Consider the following 19011-nt stretch of genomic DNA (forward strand, 5'->3'; position numbering starts at 1 on the left):
ATGAGGAAGATACTATCTGCACCCAGAGTGCAGCTAAAAAGAAGCATGTATAGAATGGTTGTACATACACACACACACACACACACACACACACACACACACACACACATTATATACACATATTTGTGTCAAATGGTAGCCATCTCTAGGGCCAGAGTTGGGGGGGGGGGATTCACAGGAGAGAAGAAAAAAGGCAAAACAAAAGAAAGTTACATGATAATTTTATTATATATTTAAAAGAAATATCAAGTTCTATATAACAGATCTGTAGTTTCACATGCAAACACCTTTTTTCTGTGGCACCATGTTATGGAAATATCTGTTTTATTTCTTAAGTTCAGAATAAAATTTTTTAAAGCAATAATAAGACTATTTGGCACTAATTTAAAAACAGTGGGACTGGATAAGGAAAGATCAGAAAGAATTGAACTTAATAACCCAATTTCAATTGGCTAAAAGAATGAATCACAAAATAGGTCCAATGGTATTACAATCAAAATAAAATAAAGTGAGGCACAAAGTTCCAAGCATGATCAATTTATTAGAAAAGTACAATTTTACCAATAAATAGGATCTCAGCCTCTCCAGCAAAGCTAAAACCTTGAGTGAGGGGGACAGCTCTTTTATAGGTTTGGAGAGTACAAAGAATAGTACTGCATAGGCAGAAAACAAGTTATGATTGATTTAAAGAGCTCAACTTCATGAATGGCAAAATCAATATGATTGGTTATAGTGCTAAGGTGTGGGGGACAATATGATTGGTTGGAAATAGGGTATGAGAATCTAGCAATAACTAGCAATAATTCTTTCCTCTCTAAAAATATTCATTATCTATCTGTAAGGTCAGATAGAAATAGTGAAACAGACTTCTTTGAATAACATACCAAACATTCTTGACATAAGAATAGAACAGCGATTAATAAGAGAATTGGATTTCTAAACTTAACTCATTAGAGGCCAGCTGAATTCTGAAGTAAGTTTAGAGCAAAACTGTGACTTGGACAGTCACAGGACAAAATCAATGAATGGTAAACAGGATTAATTTTTTGAAATAATAATCATTCTTATTTAAATAATAAAGATAATATTACTTCAAGGACTTTTTGGATTCGTGGATTAGGCACATAATAGGACAGATAGAAATCAATAACATTTGTTGGTTAATTTGGAAATAAAAATAACTTATAACAGTCTTAAAACATGAAATAAGAGTGAAATATGTGAGGGGTTTTTTAACCTTTCACATTTTTCTAATATCTTTTTATTTTCATTTAGTTTTTAGTGGCTTTGGATGAAATAAAAAAAAATATAAAAGCTAAAATAGTTGCCTAATAATTTTCAAATAAAGAAATTAAAGTTTCATATATACTCATATGAAAAAATGTTCAAAATCATTGCTGATTAGAGAAATTAAAATTAAAGCAACCATTAGGGACCACCTCACACCTATCAGATGGCTAAGATGAGGAAAAGGGGAAAACAATCAATATTGGAGAGGTTGTGGAAAAATTGAGACACTAATGCACTGTTGGTGGAGTTGTGAACTGATCCAACCATTCTAAGAACAATATGGAACTATTCCTAAAGAGCAACAAAACTGATCACACCCTTTGATCAGCCACACCAATACTAGACCTATATACAGAAGAAATCATAAAAAATGAGGCAAGTTCTACATGTTCCAAAATATTCATAGCAGTTCTTTTTGTTGTGGCAAAGAATTAGAAATTAAGGGGATGCCCATCAATTGGGGAATGATAAATGAATCCTATGGAGAACCATTGTTCTATAATAAATCATGAATGCTCAGGCTCTAGAGAAGCATGGAAAGAATTACAGGATCTGATGCTGAGTGAAGGGAGTAGAACCAAGAGAATAATGTACACATTAACAACAACATTGTGAGTTGACTAACCATGCGGGATGCAACGCCTCTCTGCAGTTCAGAGATCAAAGACAACCCTGAAAGACCTGTTATGGACAATGCCATCCATATCCAGGGGAAGAAAAACAAAACAAAACAAAAACTATAAAATTTGAATCAATACTTTGTTCACTTTTTAAAAATTTCTCTCATGTTTTTCTTTCTTGTCTCATGGTTTTCTTTCTTTTCCCTTAATCCTAACTTCTCATACAGAAAACAACTAATCTGAAAACATGTTAAATGTATATGTACAAAGTTCACCAGAGGTTCATCACTGAGGAGAGGGTGGGAAGGGATGATGGAATGAAATCATGTAATTTATAAATATGCATATGCATGTGGATGAATGTTGGAAAATTTTCATAACAAATAATTGGAAAAATAAAATATCAATTGGGGGTAAAAAGGAAAAAGTAAAATAAAATAGCTGCCTAAAAATGATGAATCAGTCAACAAGAATATATATTAGGTAATTAATACAGTGAGCAGCAGTGTGGCTTACTGAAGGGAGTTCATGTTGGAATCAGTAAGACCTGGATTCAAGTTCCCATTCCAACACATACTGCTTGTATGAGATTTGGGGAAAGTGAATTAACCTTTCTGTTTCCCAGGCAATCTCCAAGACTATAAAGTTGCAGAGAAATTACCAGTCTGAAATGGCAGAGAAAGCTACTCATTGGAGACTCAATTCACCAATAAAAATAAGAGTAAATAGCTTTATACAATACTGCCCTTGCCCTTGAGGTTTATAGCTTCATCAGGAAAATGAACTAAATAAACAGTTCACAGAAACATGTATTTATAACTAGAATTACAAAAACATATTGAAGGGAAGGTACAGGTCAGAAGTTAGACTAGTAGAATGGTAGCTTTATAAATGGAAGGATAATAATAATAATAATCATAAATAGCTAGCATTGAAATAAGTTTACAATAATGGCTCTTCACAGAGTCTCTATTAAAGAAGGTGCCCAGGTTAACCATTACTCCTTCCTCTCCAGGTTACATGTCAGACTTTCTCTGCCATAGCCTGATCCAAGCCCTAACTTTCTTTCCACTTTCTTTTATGTGTTATCTTCCCCCCATTAGAAGGTAAGTTTCTTGAAGGCAAGACCTATCTTTTGCTTCTATTTGTATTCCCAGCACTTTACACAGTTCTTGATACATAGTGAGTGCTAAATCAATGGTTGACTTACTGACTACCTGTGTGGTCAGTGCTATTATTCCCATTTTACAGATAAGAAACTGAGACTGAGAAAAGAGCCACATGGCTAGCAGGTTTCTAGGGCAGGATTTGATCTCAGATCCAGTGCTCTTATTGACTGTACACCTAGCTGTCTCAGTTGATGGGTTAGTCTTTAGGATGACTATGAACAAATATATCTACTGCACTTAATTCTTCCCCACCTTGACCCAGAGTGAATAGAGGTCCTGCTACAGGATATTCTATCTAACAAGTATTAAATAAATATCTGTGGAATGAATTACTATAGACTAGTAGGGCACCAAATTATTAAAGTGTCACAAGACCTTTGACATATCTGCTCATCTTTCATACTACAATTGACACTCTCCATTCAGACTAATTTTGGAATGCAGTTTTTGAATCCACATACTGTCTAATGCTAAAATTATTTACATTACCACTCAAACTATCTCATGCTGTATTTACCCATGTTTAAGACGCACCCTTTTTCAAAAAATTTGGGATCTAAAAACTGGGAGCATCTTATACAATGGTTGTAGATTTTTTTTATTTACATTTCTTGCTTTTTCCACACTTCTTTTTGCACTCATTGTTTCACATCTGTTACCAGTATATTGGGTCTCATTTTGCTATATTCTGTCCAGAAATGACTCAAGAAAGGTTTTTGTACAGTGCTGAATTCAAGTTCAAAGTGATCCAGTTTGCAAAAGTGAATGTAAATCCTGCTGCTGAATGTCAGTTTGGTCCTCCTCCAACTGAGAAAACAATTAGAGTCTGGCTGCAAGAAGAAAAGACCCTCCTGAAAATGCCTCAGCAGAAGACAGCCATGAGAGAAAAATCAGCCAAAAGACTTGAGTTAGAGAGGAAATTGAAGAGATGGACTGAAGAGCAAAGGGCCATTGGAATTCCTGTGTTCACAAAGATGGGTCAGCTTGAGGCAAGAATTGCTGAAAACAAAGTGAATGATTTCAAAGGACACAATTGGTGCTTCAGGTTCATGAAACCAAATGGACTAAGCATGCATCCAGGCACCAGATTTGCCCAAAAGACACTTAAGAGCTATGAGCAGAAGGTCCTTGAATTTCATGATGAATAAAATTTTAGTTCAATAACTTTATGTAATACTTTTTTTTTCAAATTTTGGACCCAAAAATTAAGGTCTTATAATGGGGAAATGTGTATATTTATAGAAAAGTATTTCAATATCAAGTATCTATTATGATTTTTATTTTACTAAGTTAATGAAACTGACAAGTTGCCTTTTGGTTTAGTCAGGTAAAAATCTTTTGGAAAGTTGTGGTATTGAGGAGTATTAAGATTTTTAGTTGCATCATTTTGAAAACAAGATTTGTGCAAAATAAGAGGTAAAAAGGAAGACATTACTGAAACCTCACATTTTAGACAGCTCCTTGCCAATGATAGAAAGGATCAGAATTCCGGTCTCAGACACTTAATAATTACCTAGCTGTGTGGCTTTGGGCAAGCCACTTAACCCCGTTTGCCTTGCAAAAAAAAAAAAAAACCACAAACAAACCTAAAAAGAAAGGATCAGATTGTTCCAGCATCAGTGGTAATTGTTTCTCATTAATCTAATAATAAGAGCTAAAATTTCCATACTTTAAGGTTAGTAAAGATCTTTGTAAATATTATTTCATTCTATACTCACAATGTGGGAGGTAGGGGCTTTTATTACAGATGAGAAAACCAAGGCAAGCAAAGGTTAAATGACTTGCCCAGGGTTACAAACTTGGAAGTTTTTGAGATTATAAGACTCCAAGCCCTGCACTCTATTCATTGTACCACCTACTTGCCTTTTCAATAAAGAAGTTTAAGGTTTGTTCATATAGAAGAAAATACTGTTAGATTCAACTTTTCTAAAATTCAAAAGTTTAAAGCTTTCCTTAATTGACCCTGTAATCCTTTATGGATCTTATTAATGTCTCAATGATCTAAGCTACCTTGATTTCACCTTTATATTTTTTAAATGAAGAATGCAAATGAACTGAGAAGTAATAATATTTAAATGAGCCATTACTCACTTCTTAGAGAAAATGAGCAAAAAAGATGAGTGAAGTCTTCAACATACATTAGAAAAGAGACTATGAGACTACTAGTTGAAGTTTGTATAGCATTCTAAGGTTTACAAAGTGCTTTACATATCTAATCTCTTTTCTTATAATAATCGTGAGGTAGATACTACCATAGTTAGTCCCTTTCTATATTTAAGGAAACTGAGGCTCAGAGAAGTGATTTGATTTGTCCACACAGCTAAGAGTGCCAGAGGTATGAAAAGATTCATACTTCTACAATAAGAGGGCTCACTGGAACAAACTGGGCCTGTTAAGATAATGGTGAACTAACAAAAGAAGAACCTAGAAGTTATAGGAGAAGACAATAGTTTGTAAGGAATGAAAGACTCAGCAATGCTTTAAAGTCAGATAAAATAAGCAATATAGGAATGATATCTTAAATTTATTCAGAAGTTTCTATGGTGACTTTTGTCACATTGTATTGACAAGTAGACCCTGTGGTAGAAAAGAAAAGTTAAAAAGTCACATATTCAGGAAGTTCGTGAAGAAATTCTCTATTATCCCCTGAATTTTTACAAGAAAAGCAACCCAAATGTACAATGATGAAATCTGGGATTCACTATTTGGGAATACCACACCAAATACCCTCCCTAATCCCACCCAAGAAGGAACTGCTTCCCTTCCTTTCAAATCTGGAAAGGCAAAGATAAGGATCATAACATTTGAAATTTTCACAGCATGGAGAAGTAACAGAGTACTGGATTTGAAGTCAAAGAGACTGGATTCAAATTCTGCCCTTTTTACTACCTGCTTGGCCTTGACCTTCCCACCTATACTATATTGTCTCTCAAAGGTTCAGTTTAGCTACAGGGAAAAAAAAGGTCAAGTGACAACCAAGATCATGTAAAATAAAGTGGCTGGACCAGATAAGCAGTCTCTGCTTAAACTCTTGAATGCATACCATTATCAGAAAAAATAAAATAAAATTTTAATTAAACACACAGCCCCAAAATATATAAAATTTTTGTTTATAAGTTGGAGATACGTACCACAATGCTAAAAGTGAGGTATACTTACAAAAACAGGAATTTTAAAAGGATGCAATAACATTTAATCCTAGAATTAGAAGAATTTACTACTGGCATATATTGGGTAGGAAAGGGTCAGAACTGTGATTTAGGAAAAATACTTTTGCATCCATGTAGAAGATATACTGGAGTAGGGAGAGACCTAAGAAGGCATAGTCAGTAAGTCAGTCAATAAAGAGAGTCAGAAAGAAGGAGTTTATGGCAATGGATTCTGAGAGGATCAGAAGTCATTACATAATGGGAACTGGTTGAAGCAACTAAAGAGGTTTAGCCTTAAGACGAGAAGAAATACAGACATGTCATATATCTTCAAGTTCTTAAAGGTCTATCAACCAGATTTAAGATAATTTTCCTAAGAGGTAATCAATCCAAAGTAGAATAGGCTTCCTCAGGAATGACTGGGTTCCATCTCATCGGACAAAAGGAATCAACAGACAAGCCCTTTTCTGCAAAAGGAGTTGTCTTTCAGGTCTGTGTTGGGCCCAATGACCTCCAAAGATCCTTTCCAATTCTGAATGTTGTCATTATTCTATTGTTTTTCAGTCATGTTTGATTCCTCATGACCCCATTTGGGGTTTTCTTGATAAAAATATGTAAGTGGTTTGCTATTTCCTTCTCCAGCTCATTTTATAGATGAGGAAACTCTGGCAAATGGTTAAGTGAGTGCCCAGGGACACAAAACTGCTAAGTACCTGAGGTCAGATTTTAACTGAGGAAGATGAGTTCTTCCTGACTCTCGGCCTGCACTCTATCCACTGAGCCACCTAGTTATCTTTCAATTCTGAGACTGTGTAATTCTGTAACACTAGACCCATCACTGTTTTTAGTTAATAGATAGAAGATTAAAAACACTCTAGATTTTTTTGGTAGAGCTTTGTCTCATTTGATACTCAAAACAACTCTGAAAGGTAGGCAGGAAGGACAGGTATGTTATTTTTCCATTTTTATAGATGAGGAACCTAAGCAAGATTCAAAGAGAGGTTAGATTACTTGTCCAAGGTCATGTGATTAGAGATTAATAGGGGGCGGTTAGGTGGCGCAGTAGATAGAGCACCGGCCCTGGAGTCAGGAGTACCTGAGTTCAAATCTGGTCTCAGACACCTAATAATTACCTAGCTGTGTAGCCTTGGGCAAGCCATTTAACCCCATTTGCCTTACAAAAATATAAGAAAAAAGAGAGAGAGAGAGAGAGAGAGAGAGATTAATAGATCCAAGTCTAAAACCAGATCTTAATCTCATAGGATTTTAGATTTAGATCTTGATTCTTAAAAATTATCCTTCATTTTATAAATCAGAAAACTAAGATAAATAAGATGCCAAATGACTTGCCAAGGGTGACACATCTATTAAGTGTCTAAGAGCAAAATTTGAATCCAGATCTTCTATTTCCAAATCCAGTATTCTTTCAAATTTAGGGGTGAAAAAAACATGAAATGCATATTCTTTAAAAACATGTTTATTATTTTCTGAAAATCAAATATTTCTTAAAATATGTACAAAAAAGAGCAGTACTAAACAAGTGACCCTGAGACCCTGACATGCAATCTAAAACCACAAAGAATACTGCATAAACCTCAATGCACTTGGCAGTTCCTAGAACACTTTTCAGAATATAATTGTACCCAAAAGATGTGTCTATTTGTTTGGTTTTTTAGTAGATCATGAGATTACTAGTAACCCATTTTTTTTTCTTTCTTAATTCATTATCTGTAGAGTTTAAAGTGGAAATTAAACTCATCCTCAATGAATAGTCTAGTCATTACAGAACATTTTGTTTTAAAACAACTTAATCCTATTTAAATATCCAAGGTTTCAACTGGTAGTAAAAGGCACTATGAGGTAGACCACAATAGGGGACAGTGTAGGAGACAAGGAGAATAATTACTTTAGTGAGAAGATTTTGATCATCTTCCAATCTCTGTAGTAATAAAATAATCAATATGCTGAAATTTAAGAACTTCATTTCCCCAGCTTGTCCATCCAGGCTGTAAGTTTCGAGCAAACAATTCCAAACATTCAGCATCTGGCATGATATAGTCTTTTAGGACTTCTGTCAAAAAAAAAAAAGTCAAAGATGATTAAAGGGGAAAAAACAATTTCCTTTAAACTGTTACAGCAAAGAAAATAAGAGAATGTTTCATTTTTTTTAAGTCAGCAAATTAATTTCAAGGATTTCATCAATGGGCTTTACTATTTATAGCTGGAAAGTCACTGGAAATCAGTACCCTTGAGATTGAGAAAAGTACCATAAGAGCCTCCAATGGTTCTGATTTATTGATTTTCATTTGAAGGATAAGAAATGAAGATTGTAACACCTACACAGGTGACTTTTAATTTTTTCAATAGTGTCAACTCAACATCTCCTGAATACAGATCAATTTATTTTTTAATCAACAAATTCCATGCAAGGGAAAAGAAAGAAAGAAGCCTTTGAAAACATCTATAAGAACAACTAAATGACATCCAATATGAAGAAAAGAAGAAGAAAAAGGAGGAGGAGGAGAAAGAGGAGGGGAGGAAGAAGAAGAAGAAGAAGAAGAAGAAGAAGAAGAAGAAGAAGAAAGGAGAAGGAGGAGGAGGAGGAGGAGGAGGAGGAGGAGGAGGAGAGAAGAAAAGATGCACAGTTAGCACAGTGGACAGAGCACCAGTCCTGGAGTCAGAAGGACCTGAATTTAAATCTGACTTCAGACACTTAATACATATTTAACTGTGTAACTTTGGGCAAGTCACTTATTCCAACACTGTACTATACATTTTACAATTCTGATCATATTTGATCCTCACAGCAACTCTGGGAGGTAGGTTCTATTATTATTCTCCTTTTATAGATGAGGAAACTGGGGAAACTGTCTTGCCAGAGTTACACATCTAAGTGTTTAAGATCACATTTGAACTCAGGTATTGCTGACTCCAAGCCTAGAATTCTGTCCACTTTGCCACCTAGCCTAAACACATATGCATATATACATAAGACACATGTACACAGATGAAATTACATTAAAGGATTAACATCCCCTTGGGGGACAACTGAGCCTTTAAAAACAATATAGCAATGATTTTTAAGTTTAATTTTTTTCAACTGCCATATCATCATGATTTATGTGCCAGAGTTTTAGGGAATAAGGAGAGAGGTTTTAGGTGAACACTGGCTATAAAATATTAAATCACAGTTGAAAGTACCTAGATTTTATTTTAACTGAGATTCAGATTTCAGGACAATCCAGCAAGGGTTGGTTTGTAGAATTCTAGTCTCTTCATAAATAAACAATTAAATGTTGCTGTACTCAGAAGAGATTTCCCCAGAGGCCTAGAGGACAATAACACTATCATTTTTTTCATTTTCTTCCCAATGAATTCCTTGCCCTATCAGTCTCTAGTCACCTTTAAGGTGGCCTAAGGTTATACTGAAAGAAGCAGGCATTTTGACTTTTTCTTTTGTTCAAAAATAGAATAAAATCTAAACTTTACAGAGTCAACCAGTAAAACTGAGAACTCGATGGGGTACAGAACCCTATACTAGAAACCAAAAGAACAAGTAAGGAACCCAAAATCTTAGATAATCAAAAAATTCACATGAGAAAGGAGACCTGATCTTAGAAAGGAAAAACACTCACTATCAGAATCTATCCACCCAGTTCCTTGCCTGGAGTGGTACACCAACTGAACAAAATTACATGTTGAACACATCTTACAGCTTCTTTTCCCCTCCCATTCCAATAGGGAGTAAGGGAAAAAAGTAGTATTCAGATGCCATTATCCCATGTAGTCCTTTATTAAGAATTTTGTAAAAAAATTAGAAAAAAATAATAGATATGTTTAATTTGTTGTTAGTTCAAATGTCAGAATTCTAAATCCATAAATAATGACAAAATGGCTCATTTGGGGAAGGGGGGGAAACAAGATGCTCCTGATTATACTTAATAAAATTAACAGATAATCCCCAAATAACTAATCATCCTCCCTCACTCCTAAGCTTAGTTAGAGCCAGAGAAAAAAATTAAGGACTTCTCTATCCTCATCTCTGTTCATCCCATGATCTGCTTGTCCATTCCATCGTCTTCCCTATTCTTTCTTCTGGTTAGCTTGCTCTGAACTCAGGCAGGAAAAAAACCAAACAAAAACAATGTAGAAAAAGCACTAGACTTAATTGACAAATGATAATAAATGATTTATTACCACTATTTTAAAAGGTCAGAAGGCCTTTAAACCCTGAACAGGAAAGCATGAGAGAAACCACTTGAAAGATTACTAGTCAGTCCCAATGATGGCTGATGGTAGCTCCCAAGAATCTCAATGACTTCAGCCCTCTGAGTTAACTTTCTAAGTATCTTTACCACTAGACTAGATTCTCTTGCTGGTTAGGGTAGCACACTCCAGAACAGAGAGAACCCATCTCAGTTCTCAAGTGAGCCAAGACAAAAGCTCTCAAGTAGAGCAAGTGGAAATCAACAAGATGTTTTGCTGCAAGTCACAAGCAAAACCTGCAAGTCAGTAATTCATCTTGAAAGAACAAACATTTCTAAATGATCACAACAGATGTGTTCTAGGCAAGCTAGCTGAAAAACTAAACTTCACATACAGAACTTGATTTTTCTAATTAATTCACCTTTTTTCAGATAAAATCTATTCCCTTCTAAGTTCTAAATTCCACACAAGTTCCACTGTTTTATACCATATTGACAATTCAAAAGACTAAATCTTGATTTGGGTTTTTGGTAGCATAAAAACTGTCATTATAATTCCATCACATTTTAAATTTTAATTTATAATATCTCATCTAATTTTTTTATATTTTCAGGAGGAAATGGTCATCAAGCATATAGCATCATAAATAAGACAGAATATGAATAGTAAAAATACTTGTGATTCAAAATTTTTAACAATGCAAAATTTTTTACTATAGCATAAAAAAGGCTAAATTTTCTAAAATGTATTTATAATGGTGTTTTCATATTTCACATTCATGATATCTTAAAAATCTATGAGAAGAAAACATTCTAATAATAAAAATAGTTAAAATACCTCATGTGAAACAGAATATTCTGTCAATTGCCCTATGAAAGAAAATATATCTTTATCATTTCACAAAAGATATCAAATCAAACTAAAAGAAAAACCTGCTGTTACTTGAATCAAAACCTGGGGGAGAAAATTTCATTTTAAGAATTTGCATAAAACTGTTTAAGTACATTTCAATGACATATTAAAGCTGTGATGACTAAATGGGTAATAGGTATCATCCAAAACCCTTACAGTCATGATTCCATAGTTAGATGCTCTGCAGGAATCTGAATGTGGCTTTTCAACTTACTTTCATTTGCCTCTTCCTCAGAATAAACCCCACAAATCAGCACTTATACACTAAAATATGTACTTTTAAGAGTAGCTCGAAATAAGATGAGAGCAGTCATAAATACTAATGTTTTTGTCATTGTGACTACTTAAAACAAAATATAATCTGTATGAGTCATTCAGATAGTGTTACAAAACTTCCAACTTGAGGACTTTCAAGAATCTTGGTGTGGTTCTGCTGCCCTCTACTGGAAAAAACTAAAACACTAATTGCTTTTAACAGATTTCGATTCTTGTTTATAATATAGCTAACCTGCATACTCTATTTTTAACATAATCTCCTAAAGCTTTTAGTTTACAATTGGTCTTTTTTAAACTAATGACTTTCATTATTCAGAAATATCACAATTTTTCATTTTTCTATATCAAGTATTTTTTAAAAACACAGTAGTTTTCATTTTGTAAAATTGCAAATGTAGGACATATACCACAAAACTGACATCCACTAAGGAAGAAAAGTTCAAAGGAGATAACTATTTATTATTATTATTATTATTATTATTATTATTATTATTATTATTATTATTATTATTATTATTTCCTTAGACTAATGCAAAAATAAGTATCAAATGCTTCATACATTTTAAGGTAATCTTCATTTTGAGTCACATTAGATATGAGTTGTGGAGGCAAAGGGGGGAAAGAAGTATATCACAAAAAAAAGAAAGGCAATTAATTATATACACACCAAAAAAAAAATCTCAATGATAGTTTGGGATAATCGGGCAGAAGTCACCTGCTTATACATCAAAAAAGTAAACTGGTAATACATAAAGAACCTTTTATGCAAGAAATTAATATGCAAATAATTAAGATTTATATTAATATTATATAAATAATTTGGATGTATATAATTAATATCATGGTAGGCTTTCATCTGAATTGTTTTTGCAGCATAGATAGCCTCAAAATTAATTGTTTCCATGGGAAAAAAATCAATGTAAAGTAAAATGTCATGAATTGAATCCCATTTCCCAAGTAATTTGAAATATAAAATCAGAAATGCATTGTTGTTTTTCTCCCAATGGCCTGAGCAGTAAAATGTTGATAAGTTGTGGTTTAGTGGTAAGGAGGTTATCATAAACCCACAGCAACATTATGACCACTAGAGACTGTAGACCATTCCAACAATTCACTTAAAGGTATCTCAAGAAAACTGTCCTCTTTCAAAATAAGTAAATAAAATAAGTTACAGTTAAAGTTACTACAGAATATCTAAACAACTCTGGCCACCTCTCTAGTGGCTATTTCAAGTACATTTCAAATATAGTCTTCATAGACAAGGACAAGACCAAAACGCCCTTCAAACCCTATTTTATCAACTCTTCATCTGCAGACTTTTTTAATAATGGGTTTACTCGTAGGTTCATAGTATAGTAGAAACTGTGCTGGATTCTGAGCTAGAGAATTTAGATTCAGATCCTGGCTTTACTTCTTAATACATGTGAGCAAGTCTTTAGGATTGAAAGGGACCCTCAAATAAGCCTGATAATACCTACCTGAGCTGAAATTTAAACCCAAATTCCTTGAGGTCAAATCGAATGCTCTTGCTAAACTTGTGATCTGTAAATTTAATGAAAGCCCAAACAATTTATCAACAATAATAGAAACATACCTGTAAGAGGTGGTTTATGTGAATGAAGAGTACAGGGCACACTGACAATTAATTTGTGATCTGGAATTGGAAGCTCTTTGATCTCTGGGTTCCTATTTTTAAAAGAATTGAAAAGTAAGTTGTCACCAAGTCTAATACTATCCTCCAGTCTTGGAGAGAGCCACACTAACCACCTAAGTAATTGGTGGTAGAAGTTGCACAATTACATTTATTATGGTGGAGGGATGCTGTGCAAGGCATCCTTCTCACTTGCATTTACCAGAATTGTTCCATTCCATGGTCTGATTGATAAGAAGCAGGAACATTGGTGGTCTTGGCCTTGAATTGGCGGGGCATCACAGAGCACCATCAAGGCCAGACAAACAACATGGTGTGATGCCTGGTATCAGAATGGGCAGCCAGGTACATCCTAACCTGTCCCTCACTCAGTCTGGCATTGGCTCTGTACAAACTTGGCTATGTACAACCAACAGACATTATGATTTTCTCCCATCTCTTCTTGTGGATCCTCACTCCCAAAAGGCTCCCCTTGCTGCAGCAGCAGCAGCAGCAGCAGCACCAACACCAAGGGCAGGCTTGATGGGGAAGAAAAATCATCAAAGATGAGGTTCTTTTTAATTCTTGAGTCTTCCCATTGGGAATTATTTCCAAATTGCTCTTTCCATAGCTTGCTTACCCTTAGTTCTTTACTTGTCTTTTGCCTTTCTTTGTATATCTAGCACTTAGCCTAGTGATCAGAACATAGTAGATGCTTACTAAATGTTTCCTGCCTAAACGAAATGAATTGATAATATTTTTTACTCTGAAGAATAAAATTAAGGAAAATCTTCAATTAAACATTTAGTATGAAGATGGAAACAAGAGAGGAACATCTCTTAGGCGCTCTCTCATAAAACTTATAAACTAAGGACTCTAACTAAATTTTCGAGAGACAGAAGGCACATAGGGACCCAGTGAGGCAGTTCTCCTACTCAAGTTAACCTGGAAAAGAGCAGAAAGGCTCTGCTCCCTGGGGATGGAGGGGTGGCCCACCAGAGGGGTGGCCCGCCAAAGCAAAAGAACTTCAGCCTCCGGAAGGCAGCCCCAGGACACTGGGAGCCACGGCTCACAGCAGCGGGGTAGTCTCCTGAGCTACACCCCAGGAAGCACCGGGCACAAAGCAGGGGAACAGCGGGGACCTCTGCCAGAGTGAGCATGTGAAACCCAGCCCCCAGGGCACACAGACAGCAAGCAACATGGTCTTTAGGCAGCCCAGATCCAGAAACAGAAGTGGGCGGAGCCGGTAAGCAGGAGCCCCCAGGGCATGAGCCCATTGAACCTAGGGAGGGGAGTGAAGAGAGACTGCCCAGCTCTGCCCCTGGAACAGGACTCTGGGGCTCTGACCACATTCAGATCCTGATCGCAGTCTAGGCCCCCCATAGAACAGCAGGGCCCCCCCACCTCTGCCCCATGGCAGAGGGGGGCGCTTATGGTCATTCACAGACCAGGAGGGAGGGCACAGCCTCACACTTTGAGACCCTCGTGGGAGTGTCCCAAAAGCTCAGGAAGCACCCCAAAACCAGGCTCAGGCTGGGAAAATGAGCAGAGAAAAAAGAGGAACATCATTGATAAATACTTTGCCTGTGAGCCCACAAAGGAACAAAACACTCAGTCTGAAGATGAGGAAGCACAAGCTCCTGCATCTAAAGACTCCAAGAAAAACAGAATTGGGCTCAGGCTATGACAGAGCTCAAAAAAGACTTTGAAAATCAAATGAGGAAAATAGAAGAAAAACTGGGAAAAGAAATAAGAGAGATGCAGGAAAAACATGAAAATGAAGTCAGCAGCCTAGTCAAGGAAATCGAAAAAAAAAATGCTGAAGAAAATAACATGCTAAAAACCAGCTTAGGTCAAATGGATAAAAACACTTCAAAAAGTTATTGATGAGAAGAACGCTTTAAAAAGCAGAATTGGAAGGGGCGGCTAGGTGGCGTAGTGAATAAAGCACCAGCCTTGGAGTCAGGAGTACCTGGGTTCAAATCTGGTCTCAGACACTTAATAATTATCTAGCTGTGCAGCCTTGGGCAAGCCACTTAACCCCATTTGCCCTGCAAAAACCAAAAAAAAAAAAAAAAAAAAAAGGCAGAACTGGCCAGATGGAAAAAAAGAGATAAGAAAGCTCTCCAAAGAAAACAAATCCTTCAGACAAAGAATAAAACTCAGGGAGACTGATGAATTTATGAGAAATCAGAACTCAATATTTCAAAACCAAAAGAATGAAAAATTAGAAGAAAATGTGCAACATCTCATGAAAAAACAACTGATATGGAAAACAGACTTAGGAAAGATAATCTAAAAATTATTGGAATACCTGAAAGTCATGATCAGGAAAAGAGCCTTGACATCATTTTCAAAGAATTACTACAAGAAAATTGCCCTGATATTCTAGAAGCAGAGGGCAACATAGAAATGGAGAGAATCCACAATCCCCAGAGAAAGAGATCCCAAAAAGCCAACCCCTAGGAATACTATAGCCAAGTTCCAGAACTCCCAAGTCAAAGAGAAAATATTACAAGCAGCCAAAAGGACACAATTCAAATATGGTGGAGCTGCCATCAGGATCTCATAGGACTTAGCAGCAACTACATTAAAAGCTCATAGGGCTTGGAATATAATATACCAGAAGGCAAGAAAGCTTAGAATACAACCAAGAATCAACTACCCAGCAAGGCTCAATATCCTCTTCCAGAGAAAAAGATGGACTTTCAATGAACCAGGGGAATTTCAAATGTTCCTATTGGAATGGCCAGAGCTGAGCAAAAGGTTTGATCTTCAGATACAGGATCCAGGTGAAGCATAGAGAGTGGAGGAGAGGGGGGAAATATGAGGGATTTAATGATGATGAACTGCATGTATTCCTGTATAGAAAAATGACACTGATTAATACTCATATGAACCTTCTCAATTAACAGAGCAGGTAGAAGGAGCTTTTATAGATGAAGCACAGGAGAAAGCTGAATTTGAAGATATATTGTGGTGTAAAAATGGAGTCAATAGATAAAAGGGAATGTAATGGGAGAAAGAAAAAGGAGAGGGGGGAATAGGCCAAAATAGTTCATATAAGAATATTTTCCTTTATTACAATGAGCTATTGCAATGATATGGAAGTGGGGAACGCAATGAGGAATGAGGGAATCTTTGCTCTCATCAGAGGTGGCTAGGAGAGGAAACAGCATATATATTCAATGGGGTATAGACATCTGGAGTAAGAAGGAGAGAAGGGGGACAAGGGGAAGGGGTGGGGATGTGAATGACGGAGGAGAGGATGGACCATGGGGGGAGAGTGGTCAGATATAACACATTTTCTTTTTTTACTTCTTGCAAGGGGCTGGGATTGGATGGCCTGTCCATGACCATAGGGCCAGGTGGATGCTGGGCCTAAGGGGTGGTATGGGGGCTCAGGGCCTCTTGGCCCCAGGACCAGGGATCTGTCTGCTGCGCCACTCAGATACCCTACAGAAGAGTCAGAGTGAAAGGAGAGAGAAAATATAGTACATGGCAGTGGAGAAATATGAAAGGAGGGAGTTGCGATCAGCAATGGCAATGGTGGAAAAATGTGGAAGTAACTTTTGTGACGGACTTATCATAAAGACCCGCGACAGAGTTGACTGAAGCACATTTTTTATTATTATTACTTGGGGGAGGGTGCAGGGCAAATGGGGCTGGGTGGCCTGCCTGGGGCCACATAGCAGGGTGACCATTGGGTGTCTGAGGCTGGATTTGGACCCAGGTGCTCTGGGCTCAAGGGCCTGTTCTCTGTCCACCACCCAACCACCCCTACTATTACATTTTATTTTGGGTCTTTTTTTTCCCTTTTTTTGGTTTTTGCAGGGCAGTGGGGTTGGGGTGGCTTGCATGTCACACAGCTGGGTGATTGTTGGGTGTACGGGGCCGGATATGGGCTCAGGTGCTCCTGGCTCCAGGGCCAGTGCTCCCTCCACTGCACCACCTGGCCATACCTACAATTATTACTATTATTTTTTTTAATTTTAATTTTTTTCTCTCCCCTTTACTTTATCACTCAAGCAAGTCTATATTTGGGGGGGTATTTTGTTTACTCTTAAACAAGAATATTTTATTAATGTATAAAAAACATTATTTGTACAAAAGGTGAATAAATAAAAATTAAATTTAAAAAGAAAAAATTAACATTTAAGTATCAAGCAAGCATGTAGAACTTAAGGGCAGTTAGACCCAGGAGAAAACAAATGTACCAAAAATATATATAACAGAAAATTGTAACAGAAAGTTATCTACTCAACTCATTCTCAAATTCCAGGTTTTCAAATTGTACAAATTAAGGGTGGGATTGACTTTTTGCTTAATAAAAGCTTATACTATGCCAACTTTGAAAAAATATTTCGCATAACTGTGGGAACACAGGCTATTCTAACAGCCCCGCCACCTGGAGAGCCTCAGGAGCTGGCATGCCGCCCTGAGAGATAAGGTGCACCAGAGTCCTTGGGAGCTGGTCATTCTGCCCCACAGACCAAGGGCACAGGACACAGCTGTGTTTTACCACCTCCCCCCAACATACCCCCTTATCCTGTAACGCAAGCAGCACGTACACTGCATGTGCACCCCCATTCCCTCATTTTCTTTGTTCTACCCAGGAAGAGCTAACAGTATATATGTAGAAGCTAAGCAGTAATAAAATTGAGCTGGAGGCATAAGGCAGTGGTGGCTTGACTCCTTACTCTCAGTTCCCCTCCAGGAGGGAGGTCGTCACTGTGGGCCCCAAGTTGAAGCAAGCCACAACAAAGGGCCCCAAGTTGAAGAAAGCCGCAACACATACCTTAATGGCAAAACAGTTTCTCTTTGAATTCTCCCCAGTACTAGACCTTCATAAGGCTTTTTGTGTGAAGAATCTAATGGAAATACAAACTCTCCAGACCTGGTGATCTGACATAAAGGAACAAAAACAAGTCAAATAAATTCACAAATGTTTGCTGTACTAGAAAGAAAAATAAATATTTTCTAATAAACTAGTTTGAAGAACCATTATCTGGCATACATAGTTTCTATTTTTTATTGCAATGTGTTCCTAGAAACTGAATCTTAAAGCAAAATATCATATAGTAAACCATATTTTCCTCATAATAACAGTTATAATTTCATTTCTGATTAAAAAAACTCAGGATCAAATAATAAATTACAGAAATAACCAACAAGAGCAAAGTCAAAACACATGTAAACCTGCAAAAAATTCAAAATGGCAAAATTGTTTGAACATTCATAAAACATGCATTTAACACATGAAAAAATAATATATCATAATTTAACTTACCTAAAATTAATAAGTCAATTATAATTGAACAATTAGAAACAGTTTCACTTGCTTGAGAATTTAGAAAGGATTAGGATAATTCTTTGGGTGAATTCTTTTTCCTTTAAAACTAAGTACCTTGGGGTGGCTAGGTGGCGCAGTGGATAAAGCACCGGCCTTGGAGTCAGGAGTACCAGGGTTCAAATCTGGTCTCAGACACTTAATAATTAGCTAGCTGTGTGGCCTTGGGCAAGCCACTTAACCCCATTTGCCTTGCAAAAAAAAAACAAAAAAAAAACTAAATACCTAAATCCTTCTTAAGGATTTTAATTGAGAGAGTTTCAAAAGCATGAGCTTTTAAAAAATTTAGTCATTTCTTCATCTCTTTTCTCATTCTCCTTCCACCAGCAACTTCACTAACACCATCATCCTTCCTCCTTCCAACTCCTACCACCAACCTCCCTAGCACTAAGAGAAGCCTTGAAGGAAA

General features: G+C 36.4%; 1 protein-coding gene across 5 annotated transcripts in view; it reads right to left on the reverse strand.

Annotated features, from left to right (window-relative positions):
- Positions 1-278: 278 nt before the first annotated feature.
- The window catches only part of METTL4 (methyltransferase 4, N6-adenosine), a 39337-nt gene continuing 20604 nt past the window's right edge, over positions 279-19011 (reverse strand). For all 5 annotated transcript variants that reach the window (XM_074208351.1, XM_074208349.1, XM_074208350.1 and 2 more), the window contains 3 exons: positions 18051-18157; positions 13217-13308; positions 279-8299 (listed from right to left, as the gene is read on the reverse strand). In XM_074208351.1, coding sequence (XP_074064452.1) covers positions 8154-8299; positions 13217-13308; positions 18051-18157 — 345 coding nt within the window. In that variant the 3' untranslated portion in view covers positions 279-8153. The remainder of the gene's footprint in view (positions 8300-13216; positions 13309-18050; positions 18158-19011) is intronic.

This window comes from Macrotis lagotis, chromosome X (genome assembly GCF_037893015.1).
Source record: "Macrotis lagotis isolate mMagLag1 chromosome X, bilby.v1.9.chrom.fasta, whole genome shotgun sequence".
Lineage (NCBI taxonomy): Eukaryota > Metazoa > Chordata > Mammalia > Peramelemorphia > Peramelidae > Macrotis > Macrotis lagotis.